Source organism: Ailuropoda melanoleuca, chromosome 2, assembly GCF_002007445.2.
Source record: "Ailuropoda melanoleuca isolate Jingjing chromosome 2, ASM200744v2, whole genome shotgun sequence".
NCBI classification, from domain to species: domain Eukaryota; kingdom Metazoa; phylum Chordata; class Mammalia; order Carnivora; family Ursidae; genus Ailuropoda; species Ailuropoda melanoleuca.
Window position 1 is genome coordinate 39,215,399 of NC_048219.1, and position 22,271 is coordinate 39,237,669.

The 22,271-nt window shown below is 36.5% G+C and overlaps 1 protein-coding gene and 1 long non-coding RNA gene across 2 annotated transcripts in view; both read left to right on the forward strand.

Annotated features, from left to right (window-relative positions):
* Window positions 1-21,039, forward strand: part of LEPR (leptin receptor) — a 96,981-nt gene extending 75,942 nt beyond the window's left edge. Inside the window, exon 18 of the mRNA XM_034641391.1 lies at window positions 14,502-21,039. Coding sequence (XP_034497282.1) covers window positions 14,502-15,329 — 828 coding nt within the window. The 3' untranslated portion in view covers window positions 15,330-21,039. The remainder of the gene's footprint in view (window positions 1-14,501) is intronic.
* LOC117800990 lies at window positions 274-13,507 on the forward strand. Its single transcript, XR_004623257.1, has 3 exons — window positions 274-351; window positions 3,764-3,881; window positions 11,253-13,507. It is a non-coding gene; the product is annotated as an uncharacterized LOC117800990 (long non-coding RNA).
* Window positions 21,040-22,271: the final 1,232 nt, after the last annotated feature.

Sequence of the window (22,271 nt, forward strand, 5' to 3'; positions counted from 1 at the left end):
TGTCTGCCTTCGGCTCAGGGCGTGATCCAGCGTTCTGGGATCGAGCCCCGCATCAGGCTTCTCTGCTGGGAGCCTGCTTCTTCTTCTCTCACTCCCCCTGCTTGTGTTCCCTCNTTAGTCTAGATAGAACGTTGGTGGACATCTTCATGGGATAGCATGTGAAAATGAACCAGATTCTACCGGGAAATAACTGATCTGGTAGATTAATTTCTAGTTAGTACATTCATGAACTGTGAACATTTTCAAGATGAACGTTTTTTGTTTCTCCTTTGTAGAATGAAAAAGCTGTTTTGGGAAGATGTTCCAAACCCCAAGAACTGTTCCTGGGCACAAGGACTTAATTTTCAGAAGGTCCCTTTTTCAATTTTTTTAACCCAAAATATGTAAAATTGCACTTTAGATGCTGTATGCCTTATATAGCGTCATACATTTTTAAGGGTTAAAATATTTTAAGGATAAGGTTTAAATCTTATTTTATTCAATTCATTTAAATATGAGTTCTGTTTAATCTGTTACATATTTTCAAGAATAGCAGGATGCAGGGATTTGAAATCAGGATGAAACAAAATTCCATAGGTAGTTCATCATATGAAAATTAAATATATATATTTATATTAAAATTAAGTATATATGTATATATTTATATTAAAATTAAATATATATGGATGTATTTATATATATATCTTCTGTGTCACAGTATATAATAAAATACATATTAGAATATTAAGGGTTAAACTGATGGAGAACAGGTATTTGGATATACATTTTTGGCATTAATTGATTATCTTGAGGTAAAGGCTAGAATCAATATTTTTAATCCCTGTAGTTATTTCCATGATTATTTAAATCAATTGAAAACTATATAAATAATCCTGTCCTCAAACACTGCAATCTGAAAAAATGCAGTTGTCCTAACAGAGCTTACATCTAAGCACATAGTTTTTTTCAAGCTAAGGTACTTGGTAAATTAGTCAGCTATCATAAAATAATTTGTACATACATCTTATAATAGAATTTCTCAGAAAACTCTAGAGTTTAAGTAATGTTTTATTAATTCTTATAATTTCCCCTGAAGCAAGGCTGGGTTTCCACCCATAAAATGGAGAAAATAGAATTCGGTTTTCATGTCAGAATATCTGCACGATGTTTTAAACAGTAATCATATGGAGGTTATTCAGTGGTCTCAACGATTGCATCTTGATCATTCGTCAGGGTTAAAAGTCTTCAGTGGTTTCCTTTTGGCTACGAGATAAAGTACAGTCCCTTTAAGCAAGTGCTCAGTGACTTCTCTCTACAATCTGTTACCAACCTACACACCCTATTTCCTCCGTCCCTGGGCCTTGGTCATGCCTTCGCTGTTGCCTTTATCTCTATAGACCCCACCACGTCGGTGAAGACCCCATTCTAGGCCCTTTTCCTCAAACCTTCCTTTAACACAAGTTTTTCAGAAGAATTTCTCCCCCTCTAAGTTCCCAGAGCGTTTTACTATTTAATTTATTGTGAAGAGTGCTCTGAGCTCCCCGGGGTACGTTTTACCCCTCACAAATATTTGTTGAACTCCCGCTACATGGGAAGTATGAAAGTAGGGTTTCATTAAAGCAATGCTGGTAATTCATAATCATGTCCATTCACATATGTGCAGATCACTGAGACACAAACTCTTATACGCATTCAGATTTTTTCTTCAATCCTCAGTATCTCAGCTTCCTTTCCTGTGAAATGATGGTAAGTTAATGGAACTTGCCTTGTAAGGTTTGTTTTGGGGATTGAAGAAGATGGGACTTGTAGTGTAAAGTCTCAATAACTATTAATTATCATCATATTTAGGTGTTTTGAATTATTAGTCTTTCAATGACACTGTGAGATAAGTATCATTTCCATTTTATAGAAGAAAACACTGCGGCTTATAGTGGTTAGGTATCTTGTTTTTGAACCAAGCTTGGCTTGCCAATTTGTCTGACTGTGGAGCCTGCTCCATTGGTCACTCTTCTCCATAGCAGTGGCTTTCAATTTTTTTTTATTTGACCACGACCCACAGTAAGAAATACATTTTACCTCGTCGCCTAGTACATGCATAGATATAGATATGCATAACTGAAAGGATTTCATTATATGCAGTGCTATTTTCAANTATTTGACCACGACCCACAGTAAGAAATACATTTTACCTTGTCGCCTAGTACATGCATAGATATAGATATGCATAACTGAAAGGATTTCATTATATGCAGTGCTATTTTCAAAATTCTATTTTCTTTTTTTTTTTTTNCCAGCGAGAGAGGGAACACAAGCAGGGGGAGTGGGAGAGGAAGAAGCAGGCTCATAGCAGAGGAGCCTGATGTTCCGGGATCACGCCCTGAGCCGAAGGCAGACGCTTAACTGCTGTGCCACCCAGGCGCCCCATCTATTTTCTTTTAAAAAATAGTGATTGCAACCCACTACATTGATTTCACGTACTACTGGCCTATGACTTGCAGTGAGAAAAACACTGCACTCCAGTTTATCAGTGAACAAATGAGCAAACATATGATATTGTAGATATAACAGTGCAAGTGATTAAATTGTAATCTTTCAGCAGAAATGACATGGTCTTATCTTCAGACCAGGCAGCACAAGATGATCATTCTCTTTATAGAAACTTTACTTTGTTTTGAGTCCATCCGGCCCCACACCATATACCTCTCAGCTATGCCTTTAGGCACTATAAGCCATGGAGTTTCCTTTCATTAAACAGAGCTCATGATTTTTTTCAATTAGTAAAATATTTATTCTTCCCCTCTCTCTTCCATTATGAATTCACACAGTAATATTTATTGTAGCTATGGTGATATTTCAGCCATATATATTTATTTGTCATTTGTTCATTCATTCATTTATTCATTCACTAAGCACATAGTGAGTATTTACGTGTAAGTCTAGGATGTTGCTAGGATCTTGGGAAACAAATTTTTAAGAGATGTTCCTTACTATCTGGGAAATAAGACCGTAAGGTTATAGAGGAGTGACTTGAGTGGAAAGCAGAAGAGAAAGAACTTGTCTTCTTTACCATCTCCAAAGAAGTTTATTCATTTTAAAATTCATTAATTTGTTTCACTCATTCATTTACGGGCTATTTATTGAATACCTATCCTGTGCTAGTCACTATGCTACACCTTCAGGTTGTATTGATCAGAAAAAAGGGAACTCCTGGAGTGAACGGTTAAGTGGGGAAATACGCATTAATTAATGATAATGGAAATAACAATATACATATGACATATATCACCTACTAATAATTATAAACTACATGTTGTGAAAGAAAAGGATCCAGTGTGCTGAGCTTAGTGTGGGGGATGGATGGGGATGAGCGGTGAAGATAGGAAAGTGACAGCTGAGCTAAGCTCCGGAAGATGAGTGGTCATTAACTGGGTTTTGTGGTGGAGGTGTAGAGCCCAGGCAAAGCCACCGTCAAGTACGACGCCCTGAGGTCGGAAGGACCGGAGCACATTTGCAAACTGAAAATAGGCAGATTAAAAGACAGTGTAAGAAAGAGATTATTTTCTTAAATATGAGGAGCTCTTTCTTTTAATATGAGCATTTTTTGGGGTCCCAAAAACTAAATATCTATGTAAATAAAAATTTTAAAGCTTCACTATGCAAGTATATATGAATGCAGGGAATAGCCATCTTGCTGTCACTTTAAGAGAAGCTCTCTCTTCAACACGTGAAGCTCTGAAATCTCCGCTCTGCACTACCGTGAAAGTGGTTTCTACATGTTTACCAGGGCAGGGAGACCATCAGGCCCACCTCAGCAAATGGAGTTTGAACCTGCGCCCAATGATCTTCCCCCCTTCCAAAGATGGCGGCACAAAGGAGCCACTCGATGGTTAGAGGCTGAGCCGGTGAGCCTTAGTTTGTAGACTCCGTGCTCCCCTGCTGTCTCACACGCGCTCTGAGGATGAGCGCAGTGTCGCAGCAGATCATCTGACAGACGTTATACACAAGGAGACTGAAATCTCACTCAATTTTCCATGTTCTGGTAATCTGAAGAAGTGTGAAGAATTTTTAAGATACTTACAGTGGGTGTGGATATCCTTATTTGTAAGACTGATTTTTTTTCCCCTCTGCAAATAATTTGACTTTATAATATTACAAGATAATTATTTCGGCATAACTCAAGATGCTTCATTTATTTCTAGGGCTTAACAGCTACACAGATAACATAGTCTAGGAATAAATTACTTTTTGAAATATAATAGGAGTATTTGAAAAGTGAAGAATATAATTTGAAAGATTTTTACTAATAAAAATCAAATCTTCTAAAATATGATAACTTAAAAAGAAATCTCATCTTCTACTTTAATCTCCTAAATAACCAAAAATATACTCTTTTAGGGAAAAATAAAGTAGTGTAATTCATGCTGTATTTCTAAAGAGGGTAAGGCAAGTTTACTGTTGGCTCTTTGCTTTCGTATTCATTTATTTTCTTCTCATAGGCCTAATTGTCTTCTATTTTCTAATGACCAAACTGAGTCTCAGTGGTTCAGTGGCTTGTCTTGATCATCTCTCCTGTCTTTGAAAAAAACCTTGGTTAAACCCAGGTCCATTGGACTCAAACTGCCACCCTTGCCATCAGTCCCATATTAACAACGTACTGCTTAATGTTACTAATGCCACTAAATTGTACACTTAAAAACAGTTGAAAGGCTAAATGTTATGTTATGTATATTTTAACAAAGTTTAACAAATGAGTAAAAAAATCTGAAAAGGCATTTCTGCAAGGAAGCTGTATAAATGGCCAATAAGCACTAATGAATATATGCTCAACATCATCAGCTGTTAGGGAAATACAAGCCCCAAAACACAAGATACCACTTTACGCTGGCAAGGATGGCTATAATCAAAAAGACAGATAATAAGTGTTGGTGAGAATGTACAGAAATTAGAACTCGTACACTGCCAGTGGGAATGTCAAATGATGCAGCCCTTTGGGAAAATGGTGTTTATGGTTCTTCAGTAGTTAAACATAGAATTACCATATGACCCAACAATTCCCCTACTAGGTATATATCCAGTAGAAATGAAAGCATGTATGCATGCGGAGATTTATACATGAGTGTTCATAGCAGCATTGTTCATAATAGCCAACATGTGGAAACAAGCCAAATATCCATGAAATGATGAATGGATAAGCAAAGGGTGATCTATCCAATTCTAGAACAAAAGGAAACAACAAACAAAAAACCCCACAGTGTATTGCAAAGCAAATGGGCCATGACAGCCATTGTTGCTAAAGACATTTACAGTGTTTTTAAAAGAGATAATTATTTTTTACATAAAGTATTTCCCTTAATTTGTTCTCCAAGTTCAGGTTATTTTTGAACATTGGTTTTTGTGAAAATAACCTATACTTAAAAACCTTTCGACATCTAACCTGATTTCTAAAATGGCCCCTAAAGTTAATCTCTTCCACTTTTTAAGCTGTCATTCTCATTCCCTTTGGTTTATAATGAATCTAAATGCATGTTTGCCTCATATTTTTTTAAATAAAAATTGCAGATCAAATTCATCCTGCTTGTTCCCCTCAGTAGTTTCGACGCCTCCTTTCCTTCTGAGGGGCACCCACTTTCAAGAATATCGTATGTATCTGTCTAATTTATGCTTTTATACTTCCCTCCACCTGCAGATGTGAACTATGACCAATGAACAAAAACGCTTTGGGTTATCATGAATGTGAACCTGACTTCTATATCGTTCAAAAGTTCTTTTTGTTCCCAGCATTGTTTTTTGAGATCTCTCCATGTGGATACAGTTAACATAGTTCACCCATGTGGACTGGCCCATGCTATTCCGTCCTATAAATATATCACAATTAAAATGTCTGTTCCCCCACTGATGGATATTTAAGCTGTTTATTTTTTTAATTTTTTAAAAAAGATTTTTATTTATTTATTTGACAGAGAGAGAGAGCATAAGCAGGGGGAGTGGCAGGCAGAGGGAGAGGGAGAAGCAGGCTTCCCACAGAGTGGGGAGCCTGATGCGGGGCTTATCCCAGGACCCTGAGATTGTGACCTGAGCCTAAGGCAGATGTTTAAGGACTGAGTCACCCAGGTGTCCCAGTTAGGCTGTTTAAAAGCATTTTCTATTTATTACAAACAATGCTGCAGGAAGCAACATTGTATATGTCTCTGTGTTCTCTGGGGCTGTATCTGCCCCATTATTTTAAGAAGTAAGTTTTGCATTACCATATGACCAGTGTGCATGGTTTACTGGTGAAATAGTATGGAAGAACATTTATTGCAAAATATAGTGTCCTCCTTTACCCCTAGCTACCCTTACTTAGTCTTGCACTTCAAATGCCATTACTTTAAACTGGTTTGCTTTTAATTTTCCTGGCAGGTCACCTTTTTATTTCTAAAAATAACATGCTTATACCACTACGAAATGTAGTCATTAGGTACTGATTTCTGACGATAATGAAGATTTACTCATACACATACTTTTCCTGCCCTTCTCCTTTCCCCTCACTTCTACCACATATTGGTTTGTCACTTTTATCAATTTTTTCAGTAATTACTTTGCAACCTCTGAAAAATCTTCTTAAATTCCATTTATTTCCATCAAATAGAGACCACTTCTTGGAGCTCTCTTCTCTCCCCATTTTTAAAAATAAAATAAAGACATTAGCACTCTTACCTTTCCTTTCATTTCTCCCTCCACTTCCCAATCTGTAAATATAACTCTATGGGTTAAGTCAGGATTGATAGCATGTTTTGTGCTATCATCGTTTAAAAATAAAAAATAAAAATAAATAAAAATAAAAAATAGAAAGCCAATAAGCTGCATTTACACTGCTATGAGTTTGTAAATTACTGTTGTTTGCAGAGCAAGTAATATATTCAATGACACTCTTGGGCGTTCTAATGTCACAGGAGAATCTATTTTTTATTTTTTTATTTATTTTTTTTTAAAGATTTTATTTATTTATTCGACAGAGATAGAGACAGCCAGTGAGAGAGGGAACACAAGCAGGGGGAGTGGGAGAGGNAAAAATAAAAAATAAAAATAAATAAAAATAAAAAATAGAAAGCCAATAAGCTGCATTTACACTGCTATGAGTTTGTAAATACTGTTGCTTGCAGAGCAAGTAATATATGCAATGACACTCTTGGGCGTTCTAATGTCACAGGAGAATCTATTTTTTAAAGATACTAGAAATATTTCACCTGTTGGTCAAAATTGTGCCAAATTTTAGTTGGCTTCATTTTTAGTTCCTGTGGGTTGTTGCTTTTTCTCGAGTTTCTAATTGCTCCTTTAAAAGTGTTTTTTACATTTCTGTGTGCGTCTATTATATAAGCTTCTTCATTGGATGCCTTTTCCCAGTGTGCTCTGCCCAGGAAACACTCTGTCCTCCTACTTCAGTCTGGATGGGGCCTTTTCTAAAATGTCTGCATGCCATCACTCAGAATTTTTCCGTAACCAGTTTCTAGTGACTCCTTCTTCCTAAATTCCTTTTCTTCTTCCTTGGTGGGCTACATCCTTAAGTAACCTCCTAAGAAATGTTATGTGTTAGGTCAGAGTCTGCATGCCTGAAATTCTTTTTATTGTGCCTTCATGCCTTCATTGATTGACCGTTTGGTGGAGTGTCAGTTTCTAGGTTGGACAAGTCTCTCCAATTGAACTTTGAAACGATTCCTGCCTCATCATCTAGCCCCCAGTACAGCTTCCAAGATGTCAGATGCCATTCTGATTTTTTTTTTTAAAAGATTTTATTTATTTATTCGACAGAGATAGAGACAGCCAGAGACAGAGGGAACTTAAGCAGGGGTAGTGGGAGAGGAAGAAGCAGGCTCATAGCTGAAGAGCCTGATGTGGGGCTCGATCCCAGAACGNATCATCTAGCCCCCAGTACAGCTTCCAAGATGTCAGATGCCATTCTGATTTTTATTCCTCACTGGTTACTTGCAATTTTCTTGCATTTAAAATATTCTCTCCATTTTTAAAAAAGTTTTTATTTTTTTGTTTATTTATTTGAAAGAAAGAGCACATGCCCAAGCACGGGGAGGGGCAGAGGGAGAACGAGAGGCAGACTGCCCGCTGAGCAGGGAGCCCAATGCCAGACTCATCCCAGGACCCCAGGATCATGACCTGAGTCAAAGACAGACACTTAACCAACTGAGGCTCCCAGGCAGCCATAAAATATTCTCCCCATTTTTGATGTTCTAAAATGTCAGTGATGGGTCTAGGGACATTCTTTCCCATTTAACTTGGTCACCATTTGAAGACACTTTCAACGCCATGACTCTGGTCATATCTAAGAAGTTATGTTATTTCTTTGCTGAGTTCCTCTCCTCCTGTCTCTTTTGTTCTCTTTCTAGAATCTGTATTTGCTGGATGTTGAACCCTCAGCATGGATCGTCTATATGTCTTATCTCTATGTTCTTTTTTGTCTTTCGTTTTACATTTGAGACCTTGCCATATCCTATTCTTTCACTGCTTCTATTGAACTTTTATTTTCTATTATATTTGTAAATTTGCAAGTTTTTTTCTTCAGAGTATTTTGTTCTGGTTTTATGCATGCAATATCTTCTTAAATCTTCTAGAAACACCAAATAAAGGATCATTGTTTGTTTGTTTAAAAAATTCTTTTTTTCCCCTATTCTCTGAATGCTTTTTCTGCTAGGATCACGTTTTCTTTTTATCTTGGCTTTTATTTTTTTATCTCTGAATTTCCCCAAATATCTACTAATTCTTTGTTTTCCTTTAATGTTTTAGAATGAAACAGTGGATGAGGTAATTGGGTGCCCAATGCACGTAGGCAGGAATTATTGCTTGATTGGGTAGATAGGGCTCTGGCTAGATGAGGCAAAATGTACTCACAGCCTCTGGATGTGAAGACTGCAGGGGTGCCTAGGAAGGGGTGTGGGGGTGCAACACCGTGGCATTCAGTGGCTCCTTTTTGCTCCTTCTCTGCTTTCTCTGGCTGAAGAGAATGGCTGCCATGACCATTGAGGAAGTGTACTGTTCTCCCATTTTTTCCCAAAGGTTTTATTTATCCATTTGAGAAAGAGAGAGAGAGAAAGAGCGTGCACACAAGCTGGAGGAGGGGTAGAGAGAGAGGGAGAAGCGGACTCCCTGCTGAGCAGGGAGCCCAGACAGGGCTCCATCCCAGGACAAGGAAAAAAAAAAAAGTACTCCAGGCCTGCTTAGTAATTTCCTGGATAGGTCCTTAGTTGATTTTGAAAACAGAACCTCAGGGGCACCTGGGTGGCTCAGTCATTAAGTGTCTGCCTTCGGCTCAGGGCGTGATCCAGCGTTCTGGGATCGAGCCCCGCATCAGGCTTCTCTGCTGGGAGCCTGCTTCTTCTTCTCTCACTCCCCCTGCTTGTGTTCCCTCTCTCACTGGCTCTCTCTCTCTCTGTCAAATAAATAAATAAATAAAATTAAAAAAAAAAAAGAAAGAAAACAAAACCAAACCTCAATTTGGGTGTGGAAGGTAGTTCTAATAGGAAGGATTTTCTGGGTGCAGCAGAGAACTGGAAGAGCCCCATTCCACTTGCTCTGATTTTCAGCCTCAGGTCCATTTCTTCCTGTGTGCTTAGCCGCCATTTCTTCACTCACCATGTCTGCTGTATTCAACCAGACAAACAGGCTTTCTCTTCAGCCACAGCCCACTCTGGAGGGACCTCGGTCTGTAGATTCCTTTGCTAATCCTCTTTGGTCTATGCTCTTCCAGTTGTTTTCCTTCTCGTAGAAATGAATTCAAAATCTTATTCCCTCTTGCCCTCTCAGATTATCTTCTGTGTTGTGGGTACATATTCGTTATTTGTGTACTTTCATTCTAATAGAGTCTCTACAAAGATGAGAGAGCAGTGTGTTCAGCCTGCCATCTTGAACCAGAATGCCCCTCTGCCCTATTTCTCTTGATACTTTATAAATCAGAGTCTTAAAAAAATAAAAATAGAGAAATCAGAATCTTAAAGTCTGAATTCTTGTTGAAGGAAAATATAGTGATGCAATAGACTTGCTTTTCTTCTAATTCAGATTTCACAGTGTTTAAAACAGTGTCATGAATTTGGTTTTTTACTTTTTTCTTTAGTGTTTTTGCTTAATCTATTATTTTCTTCCTCTAAATCTAAATCATCTGTGCTTTTTTGGATGGTGGGGGATCTAAACCCGTTTCTTTGTTGTCTATGTCCATGTCTGTTTTCACAAGAGCGTACTTCAGTTAATAACCTACCTTAGGAGTGTGAAAGCTGAAACCAAATGGATTTTTGCCTTGTGATTCAAAGACTGTCCAAGGTTCCTCAGTCTGCTCTATGCCTCCAAAGGAGCTTAACGACCTGCAGGTTCCCAGCACACCAGTCTCACAGACTGGAGGCAGAGCACCTTGAAATTGCTTGAACGGTCTTGCAGAAGTGGGTAAAACCAGTGCAGTTTTGGGTGGAAAGTTCTATTTAGAAGCGCGCATTAGTGGGCATAGAAGTGTACATCTCACTCTCCCAAAATGTGACTTCAGTTTTGTTTATTTTCCTGTCCTTAATATTTTTATGTCTGTGGCTTATATAGAACTAGAAGAGAGTATGTATTAGTCAGCTGAAATCTATCACAGCAAGTAGAAGAAACAAAACAGAGAACATGTTTTCCTGCCAGTTTGCTTTTAGGATATCATTTCATCCTTCCATTGTTTTATAGAAAGATTGTTGGACTAGAAAAAATTAAACTAAGTCAGGGTCCTCACTCTGCTCTAATTAGCGCTGTGACCTTAAGCCCCAATTGCTTTGTTTTAAAAAAGGGAGGCACATAGACCAGATGGTTTCTTTCTAGATTAGAAAAATCATGATAATGATCTGTCATTGCATTCTTCACTACTTCAGCTCTTCTTTCTATTAATCTTTAAATTTTTGTTGTTACTGCTTCTACTCTTTTACTCTTTCTTGTTCCAAAGTCTCCAATACTTCTGTTGCTCCCCATTTCCTCCTTTTTATTTTTCCAGCTCTTTGCTTTTTTCTCCTTAATCTGTATTCTTCTGTAGTTTTTTCTTGTCTGGGGTCACCAAGACTGTTCCTAGAGTGTGATGTTAAGGCATGCTTTACGGAAATAGAAGAGGCAACCTCAGTTCAAAATTTTACTCTTTCCTAAAAAGATGTATTGGTCTAGTATAACAGAAGAATTCATAGGCTTCTGGAAAATGTTTTTGAAATCTTTCATCTTTTGCTTTTTGAGTGATTTTTTATTTTGCTTTCTTATTTTGTTTTATTTTATCTAAACAGAGAACGGACATTCTTTGAAGTCTAATCATGATCACTACAGATGAACCCAATGTGCCACCTTCCCAACATTCTGTAGAGTATTAGAAGATTTTTACATTTTGAAGAAGGGGAAACAAATCTAAAAAATATGTGGTTGAACTCTTGAGAACTAAAATATGGTGGATGATGTTGATTTAGAACTTAAAATAGAAGCGCAAATTTGGGGTCAAGAGATAGGTGTGAGTCCAATTCAGTTCGAATATATGATTACACTTCAGGTCACCTTAAGCTTAAAAAGTAATATGGTATCTGGGTTTTGATTCATCATTTGTGTGGTCATAAAACACTGAAAACTATAACTGTTCTATCTATTCAATATCATCGGGTAAGTAGCAGACAATGCCGTAACTAGGTGAAAACTGCAGCTTCTGACACATAACTTCGCAAACACAATGAATCTAATTACAAGATACAGTGTAACTAGTTTATATTTTTATGTCCAAAATTTTCCATTTTGTATTCTTTTATAGACACCTGAGCTTATAACCGGACCCATGTGGGTGTTCTTTTGACTGTCTTGTAGTTTTTTTGTCTGTCCAACTTTGGTCAATCTGGGAATTCCCATCTTCAGTAGTCTTGCAAATGGCTTACGCACTAACTTCGATTTCAGTTCAGGGAAGGCCAGAAGGTTGGGTGTGTGCTGGTCACAGGCCAGTGGAAGTTACAGTTCATAACAGAATGACCTGACAGATCCAGATCAGATTGACCGGATCAGAAAACACATCAGCCTCCAATTCAGCCTCTTTGTGAAATTCTTGCCTAAATTTAATTTATTTACACCGAACCACCCAAAGCTTCTGGCAGGCAGAGATGTACACAGTGATGCAAAAAGGGAGCTTTTATTTGTAAAATAGTTCATGGCAAAGACAAGACGTTTCTTCCTGAAAAAAAAAAAAAAACCCTTGCTATTTCTATGATATCAGCATAGTAAGTGTGTTATGTTGCTCACATTCAAAATAAACCAAAGCCTCTGTTTGAGGAGCCTAAATAATATTCAAATTACTTCTAGATCTCTTACATTTAGATTTCATTCATAGTTTTACTTGGCCATAAAAACAACACTAAAAATGAGTAAGAATGTGTCCTTTTTTCCCCTTCACTGACTTTTGATAGATATCATTGGAATGTAAAATCTAAGTGTGAGATTATGAAAGGATATTCTCTAATTCCTACCAGCTGAATACATATTTAATATGCTCCCAGACTGTTCTAAAATCTTGAAAAATTAGATGCATATAATGATTGAAACAATTTTTTAATGAATATACTTTTAATAAAGGTTTATAACCCATTGATAAAATATACTTCAATAATATGCGGGTATGCAATTTCTTATTAACTATTAGTGAAATCTTACATCTGAATGCATTTGAAGACACGTGCATTACTCAGCATCAATAATTAGTTACCGATTTAGAGAGCATGCGATATACCAAAAATATCATCTGAAGAGCATTTGTGTCTTTGTGTGCTATTGGCTCTTTGTATTTTTTGTTTTCATATTGATAGCACGTAATGCCTTTATTTGGTAACCATAATTTCTAGGTTCATTTAAATTTTAAGAAATTCAAGACGTATGTAGTAGTAAGTTTAAGAAAAAACAAAATGAGCAAGTAAATATTTGAAGGAAATCATAAATCTAATGATAGATTTCTGTCAGAAAGAGAAAAAGCATAGGAAGCTTTCGTCTATTATGTTCATAGACTAACAGAAAAGGTTGTGTTAACATGGTATTTGTCATTATGCAGTATTTTAATATCTATATAAGCCTATTCCATTTTTATTATATTTAGTGTTTGGTATATTTATTCTTTTATAGTTATAACCACCAATATGTTTCATTTAAGAGTTTAAAACTATGCTAATTAATTATGTTTTTATATGGAATACATTTGCCAGTATGAAGAAGAGTTGGGTAAATTGTTATTTCAGGCAATAAATTTGAATTCATTCTAGTGGTTTAAAAATTGTAAAATTCAAACGTTCAACCATATGTATGTCTTACGAATTGAACACATTTTCAGTGGCACTTCATTTAGCTGCGTCCATTTTTCAGTGTGATGTGTCCACGGTAGTCTTTATTTTGCATTTATTTTTTCAATATGTTTATGTTGTACGAATTGAGCTTTTTACACAGATTCTTGATTTGTAGCTGTGTGACAGGATTTTTTGTTGTGTTGTAACCAGCATTCTTATAAAAGATACGATGTGCATTTGTTTTGCGTCTTTGTCTTCATTCCGCATGTTCCATATTATGTGTTTTTATATGAAGTCATTTAAAGAAACAGTAATTTAAGAGTCCGTGATCATGTCTTTCACCATCATTGTTTTCAACAAATTGGTATTCTTATTTTCTGGTAATCCTAAACAGATTTTCAGTATGATTATAAGGCAGATAAGTCCTAACAGTCACAAATAGCTTACCCTCATACCGTATCTTATGTCATGGGGTAGTTATTTTAACTGTCTTTGGACTAGTTGGTTTGCTCATTTGATTTTATTTCAGTTCCTTTTTTTATTTGAGGTTTAAAATTTCAGTTTGTGGAAATCTAATTTGCTGTAAAATATTAGGAATTCTTCTGAGTACAGCCCTTTTTAATTACAACAACCAATCTTTATTGAGAGCTATGCACTTTCAGACACTCTCTAATTTATTCCTCACCACAATGCCAGGAAGTAAATATTGAACACATTTTTACAGATGAAGAGACTAAAAGGCAAAGAGGTTAATGTACTTGTCCATGGTCATAGAAGGGCTTGAACCAAGTCTGTCTCATCCCACTTTTATTTATTTATTCATTTTTAAAGATTTTTTAAAAAAATTTATTTATTTGACAGAGATAGAGACAGCCAGTGAGAGAGAGAGCACAAGCAGGCAGAGTGCGAGAGGAAGAAGCAGGCTTTCAGTGGAGGAGCCTGATGTGGGGCTCGATCCCAGAATGCTGGGATCACACCCTGAGCCAAACGCAGACGCTTAACGACTGCGCCACCCAGGCGCCCCTCATCCCACTTTTAAACACAATCTTGTACTGCCTCTCCCTTATGATTTTTGACATATCCGTTTTCAGTGCAGAAAAACCCCTAGTTAATTTGTGGTTGACTTATGTCCTTTAGCAGTAACCTTTCACACTTTCATTTCTGCAATGATGTCATAGTGAAGCAAAAAAAAAATTAATACAGTTGAGCATTAAAATGTGTCTTTTCTTTTAGCCAGAAACATTTGAGCATCTTTTTATCAAGCATACAGAATCAGTGATGTTTGGTCCTCTTCTTTTGGAGCCTGAAACCATTTCAGAAGATATCAGTGTTGACACATCATGGAAGAATAAAGATGAGATGGTGCCAACAACTATGGTCTCTCTGCTCTTGACAACTCCGGATCTTGAAAAGGGTTCTCTTTGTATCCGTGACCAGAACACCCGTGCTAACTTCTCTGAGCTGGAGAGCACCGTGATAGCCCGTGAGGACGAAAGCAGGAGGCAGCCCTCTGTTAGATATGCCACCCTCCTCGGCAGCTCTAAATCAAGTGAAATTGATGAGGAGCAAGGGCTTATAAACAGCTCAGTCAGCAAATGCTTCTCTAGCAAAAATTCTCTACCAAAGGGTTCTTTCTCTAACAGCTCATGGGAGATAGAAACCCAGGCATTTTTTATATTATCAGATCAGCATCCCAATATAATTTCACCACAGCTTCCATTCTCAGAAGGATTGGATGAACTCTTGAAACTTGAGGGAAATTTTCCTGAAGAAAATAATGGTGAAAGGTCTGTCTATTATCTAGGGGTCACCTCAATCAAAAAAAGAGAGAGTGGTGTGTTTTTGACTGATGAGTCCCAAGTGTTGTGTCCGTTCCCAGCCCATTGTTTATTCACTGACATCAGAATCCTCCAGGACAGTTGCTCACACCTTGTAGAAAATAACTTCAATTTAGGAACCTCTGGTCAGAAGACTTTTGTATCTTACATGCCTCAATTTCAGATTTGTTCCACTCAGACCCAGAAGATAATGGAAAACAAAATGTGTGACCTAACTGTCTAATTTCATTCAAGAAGCATCTCAGATTTATGTTCAAATGAATCATATGAAGTGTAATATATTTCACTATGGTTGTGGATATGGGAGAGGAAAGAAAACTGTAAAAATTGGAAATGATTACCCCCAGATCAATGGTATCTGTCCTCACTCAGTAAGATAGACAAAAAATGGGAGAAAGCCTTCAAAAGCCTGGCAATATAGACTGACTCTTCTAATGATACCATTAACAAGCTAAACTGGGAAGGTCTCCAATGGCTTGTTTGTAGCTAGAAATAAGCCCAACAAATATCAACTTTTGGGAACATTAGACCTGTGTAGAAAGAGCTAACCTTCTCAGTTACACCTAAGTTTGAAAGAAGACTTCAAACTGATACATGTGAGATGTAACTTGCTTCAAAGGGCGTGGTTATTTTACCTTGAGTTGTCTTTGTTTTCCACTGATTTGCACACACCCCTGTTTATACCTAAGAGGCATCCTCGTACATTTTAAAAGTATGTGATGTATTTTGTGCTACTTGACTGTGTGATTCTAAGATTTTGCAAATTTAACAAATTTGTCTTGAGCACTGTCTCTGTGGTAGGCACTCCACTAAATGTTGCAGATAAGCAGATGATTTAGCTCTGGCCTAGGGGATATACTTCTGAAGACTGACAAGTAAGCCAATCTTTATGTACCAAATCTAAGATGTGTGCCATTGAATGAGACTATTAGAATGGCAATACCCACAAGCAGTATGTTGACGACAACAAAAGCACTTTTGAAGACATAATGTCTGTCTTAACTCTTCTCTATAAAAGATGTTGCAATGGTCACTTTCTGATATGATTAGATTGCCACATGTTACTGTATCTCACTCTGGAATCACTGTCTTCCCTGATTCCCATTTGCTTGTATGTTATTTTTTTTCTCACTTACTGAGCATTCTCTCTCATATAACCAACCACTGTATTAAATCTTTCCATACTTGAACTCAATTAATTATTAAAATAATTATATATGAGACATGTACTCCTATAACACCCCTTTTAAAGATTAGACAATTAAATAATTTTTCCAAGGTCACAGAGTTGTGGATGATGGAACCAGAAATCAGATTTAAACCCAGATCTTTTAATGCTAGTGATTATGTTTGAAACGTAAACCTTACGTTGCCATTCATTTAAAAAAAAATGACTTGTAATCAAATAAAATTTATTAAGTGGAAATATAATGCTGGATGAAAATTAAGTGAGAATTACACAGATGTTGTTTTTGCCCTTAAAGACTTTAATATTTATTGTTGCCTTCAGCTTCTGGTATGGCAACAAAACTCCAGACAGCATATTGAGCAACAAACTTAATTAAGAAACCTGCAGAGATAGCTGTTGAATGGCAATAGTTAAGAATTTCAAGTTGATCAGTATGATCAAAACAAATAATTCAGTCCTCGAAAATATGCCTGTTGGGTTGCTACACATCACGAGTTTCATACTTAGACTGAGAGAGGGTCCTGCTGATTTTACTGTTACCCTAAATAAAATCCTGCACTCCCTCTCTATGCTAGTTGTGGCCCTATGAAATCAGCAGTTCTAGACAATGATAAAGAGCTCAGACCCCAGCCAACAGGTATTTTTTCACACTTCATGATCATTTGCCAGTTAGAAGCCAATAAAGCTGTTTCCTATCATAAGCATCATTGAGCTAGCTCAAGATCTCACGTGCTCAACTGATGACTCACACCAGAGAAAGGTAGAGGGCTCATTTCAACTCACTGAATAACTAGTGTGGTATGAAAGTCTTAGTTCTATACAAAGATAAATCGAGAGAATACTTTTCTTCGCTGATGTGTTAAGTGGTTTACAGATTCAGAAACAGAAGGAAATTATTGCATGTATGGAAGGTCTAGTAAAATGGACCATTATTTTTAATGCTGCTCATAGAATATAGACATTTAATTGAGGGTACAGTATAGGAGAGACAGAAAAATGACATTTTGCTCCACTCTGCACATAGTGAGAGATAAAACACTGAGCATGTCCACTGAGACACAACATTTTCCTGTGGTCTGGGGCCCATAACTGCAGGGAAGAGAGACTGATAGATGTTCCAGTCAGCCCAAGGTTTCACCATGCTATGCGTACGCTGTAGTGAATTCAGAAGTCCTGGGACCACCGTTGTGCTGTAGGTCTGTGTGAAGGGAGTTTAGTAACAGCACATTAACTTGAGATCATGAATATCATCCTGGTGCAGCTTCAGTTCCTAAAAACAAGTGAAAACATCTCAGATATTGATATGCCCAGGGAGTTTCTTTCACAGACTGAGCTAAAGTGGTACGGTTTGGCCTATTGGTGTATAGAGATTTAGTTCTTTTCTATGGTCAGTGTGTTAGGGTTCTGATTTTTACTTTTGAAAGTTTGTTTCACTATATGTATTACTATATTTTATTGGGTCTTTATGAAAATTATCTGTCATTAAATGGTTTTCATAAAAATTTAGGTAAAATTCAGAATTTTTATCCTTCAGGATGATCACACATTGTCCCAGTTCTTCCCAAAGATTCTTTAAAAAGCTGTTAAGGGAGAGAAGAGCTGAAATATGGGTTTGGACTTTTAACTTAGGATAAATCTGGAATTTTGAGTATTCCATTGAAGGCCTTGAATTGAAAAACAAGTTACTAGTCAGTCTCTCCAAATCTGAACTTAATGAAAAGAAACTCAGAAGTTACTAATTTGAGCTAGGGCCTCAAGTTTCAACAGATTGTCTGAAGGTAAATCATTTCTCAGGGTTAATGAGATGATATGTTTCCTAGGTTAAACCCCCAAGAACAAAGACGAAAAAAACAAATCAAGGTGTGCTTATCAGTATCAGCAGGGCCCTCCTGTTGGAGCCCTGTGTTCCCACTTGGAGATGAGTTACATATGGACAACAGGAATGGGAGCAGATATTCTTCTGTTTTTAAACCTAGTCTCAAGTAGTAAGAAGACTTGGATTAAATTCGCAAACAGAGGGTGATCCTGGACCTAGAATAAGGTTTGATGACGCCGAGCTATGAGCTGCTACCTTCTCTCATCCCTTTCCAATACAGCCAACTCTCTCTTTCCAAATATCAAACATATGGTCCCATTCCCTTAGGAATACTCATCTTGACGACTCAAAAGCTGAGAGAAGATAAACTTCCTCCACAAATTGATACCAGATTCCAAAGCTGCTTTGGCACGGGATCCAGGCGAGGCCATAAGACTTGTGCCTACGGGGCTCCCGTGGAGTTGGACAGCGTGCTGAATGGATCAGGACGTGCACAGCCATATGTCACCTAGATGTGGATGGAAAGAGACCTCTTTCCAAATTCTTTCCTGTAGTTTTTAAAAGACATTTGTTCCACTTTTAAGGGTCATCTTGATCGTTATGGACTTTTCCAAACTATTTATTATTGAGAAAACACATTCTCGAATTTAAAACACCAAATTAAAATGGTCCACTCCACTATGATGAAAACAGTGTGCATTTGAGGGAAAAAATGTTAACACAGTTACCAAAAAAAAGTGAAGAGACATTTATAAAAGGAAATTAGAGAAGTCACTAGTTTTATTTTTTCTTGAACAACTAATTTAAAATGGTAACGTACTCCAGCACTGAATCACAATGTCGGTGGAGCAGCCGAGAATACAAAGGTCTGGATTAGAACTGAGATATTATTCCACGTGTTTGTATGAGGATCAGGAAATGGTTTTCAGGGGTTCTTATTTCGAACAAATTATTTTTATACAAAGTTTATCACTCAGTATTTATTTTGGAAAGCTGCTGAAGATGTCTATTTTTCAAAATTATACTTAGGATGTTCGGCATTAAATTCAATTTTGTGAGGATCTTTGACAGGATATTTTAAATAAAGTTCACTCAAAAACCCTAGAACTGAGAAAGAATTAGGAAAATTATCTAATTTTGTAATGAAATACCTAGATTGCAGATACTATACTTTTAAAACTTGTCATTAAGTATTGGGCATGCAGTGAACACTTTCTCTTTAGTCACAATTGGTACATTAATAAATGTTATAAACACAAGTGCTGAGATATAATCACCAATTGTTTTATAAAACGTAATTATTCTAATTCTCCTTTATGTCCCTAAAGTCATAAAGAAGGAAAGTAAATCATGACTGTGAATGTTTTCGTTTTTTTATCATCATAAATCATGAGCAATGTCAGAATTTTGAGAAATTGAATGAGCAAATAGAGTTATGAATTTAAGTTATTTTAGAATTATTTTATCTATTATATGATTGCTCTCAGCAAAGATTTGAAAATACGAAGAAGTAATCTTTGTAGTTTATATAAATAGTTAATATAAAATTTTATACATTATTAGCCTTTATATCTTCAAAATACTTAAATAATGCCTTGCCTTTAAAAGGGGTTTGAAAACATTTTAGATGCAAGTGTCTCCCATTATCGTTACTGTCTAGGGTAACTGCATCCCCTCACACCAAATTTTTTTTGGCATTATAGCCACTTGTGATGAAGAATTACTCATTTGAAACATCAGGAGCTCTTTAGTTTGATTCTTTACTTCCTTAAGAAATCTGGATTTAGTGAACTGTGAACATTTGTTTTGTCATTTGAGTTTTTAACCACTCTTTGGGCTAGCATTCAGACACGTTCTCTTTCTTGCTTTCTAATTTTAAAATGTAAATAGAACAAATACACACAGGAAAAATTTCAGAGTACAGAGAAATATAGGATAAAAGTCTAAGTGTCTCTCCCTTCCCAGCCCTCAGTTCCTATTCCCCAGAACAACCTGTTATTATGATATCACACATCTTTTGAAAATTTATATTGTTGGGATTGCATTCCACCTGCTGTCATAAAATTACCCTTTTCCCTTAATATGTCTTGGTGATATTTCCATTTATACCCATATATTCTTATTTCATTGTTTTGTAATAGTTTCATAGTGTTCCCTTGTATCAGAGTACAATGATTTATGTTAACAGTTTACAATTGGTGAACATTTAAGTGTCTCCAATCTTTCACTATTATGGGCAATACTGAAGTGAGCATTCTTGTACATAATTGTCTTGGCATATTTTTGCAAATCTACTTGTCAGGAATCTTGGTTACAAGTGTAAGAAATCAACTCAAATTGTCTGAAGTATCTTTTTGATATTTTCATTTCATCTTGATGAATGAAGTTGAACCTATTTTCATGTTTATAAGCCATTTATTTTTCTCCACTTTCATATTCTTTGCCTAATTCTCTTGGATTGTTATAATTTTATTAATTTCTTATAATTCTTTTTTTTAAACATATGTGATCTTGGTTTTTCTTGAGATATATCTTATGTGCTGTAAAATACACAAGCCTTCAGTGGATAGCTTAATGAATTTTTACACATTTCCCCCTGAGTATTTACCCAGGAGTAAAATTGCTGAATGCAGGATAGGTTCTAATTTAGTTTTAATAGATACTGCCAAATAACGAACTAATTTACACTGCCATCAGCAATGCAGAAGAGTTCTGCCCCTTCAACGTTGATATTGTCAGCCTTCTGAATCTTAGCCATTCTGGGGTTCGTGTCGTGGTCTCTTGTGGTTTTGGTTTGCACTTCTGTAACAGGTAATGATTTTGAATAACATTTAATTAATCCCTTTCCTGCCATTTTTGCTGTTTTGTCATAGATCTTATTTCTGTGTATTTCATAAACATCTAACGTGTTATATTGTTGCTTTAAGCAGTAAATAGTCTTTAAAATTTGCCCTTTGCAGTGTAGTCTGTTCCTTCTTGCATCTATGTGTGCTTCCATCTGGGATAATTTCCCTGCATCCTAAAGAACTTTCTTGTCCTGTGGATCAACTGTGACTTCCTTAATAACTATTTTTTTCTGGTATTTTGTGCTGTTATTTGGGGGTTAATATTTTTAATTTATTTGGAATTAATTTTGTTATAAGGAGTGGAATAATGACCTAGCTTTTATTTTTTCCAAGGGTCTAATCCGTTGTCACAGTACAATTTAATTCTGAGAGAACAATCTTTTTTCCCACTCACAGAAAATGTCACATTTATCATTTATTAATTCTCAAGTATATCCGTGTTTATTTCTGGGCTCTGTATTCTTTTGCATTGATTGTTCAGTCTGTTTTCATCTGGTACTAAGTTCATTAATTACCACCAGCTACTCAATATGTTTTAATATCTGGAAGGCTGGATCCCTCAGCCCTGCTCATTATGCTTCATTGCTATTCTTTCCAGAGCAATTTTAGCATCATTAAGTTTTTGTAAAAAGTAATCCTGTATTTCAATTGTAGTTAAGATAAAAGTATTGTAGCTAAGATGAAAGTATTGAAAAATGTTATCACAACAGTATTTAGTTGCCCAACGTGGCCTATATATTTAAAAATTTGGGGAGGGAACTGTTACTTCTATCTTCCTAAATAATGAGACAAATAATTCATATCATATCTGCAATGTTAAATTCCTCCCAGAATCCAACTTTGATACTAGGGAATAGAAATGTGGTATGTGCTCTAAGCTTTAGATGTTGGGTTATAAGTAGGATGATTATCCATTCCCCTGTGCCTGTCCAAGTCTTTCTTTAGGTATATATAATGATCCCTTTCCATCTTGTAAGTGTCCCAGTTTTGTTTTGTTTTTTTAAGATTTTCTTTCTTCTTTCTTTCTTCTTTCTTTCTTTCTTTCTTTCTTTCTTTCTTTCTTTCTTTCTTTCTTTCTTTCACAGAGAGACAGAGAGAGAGACAGTGAGAGAGGGAACACAAGCATGGGGAGTGGGAGAGGGAGAAGCAGGCTTCCCGCTGAGCAGGGAGCCCGATGCGGGGCTCAATCCCAGGATCCTGAGATCATGCCCTGAGCCAAAGGCAGATGCTTAACGACTGAGCCACCCAGGCACCCTTATAAATGTCCAGTTTTGACAAGCAAAATACACGGTTATCATTTAATGGACTAGCCCT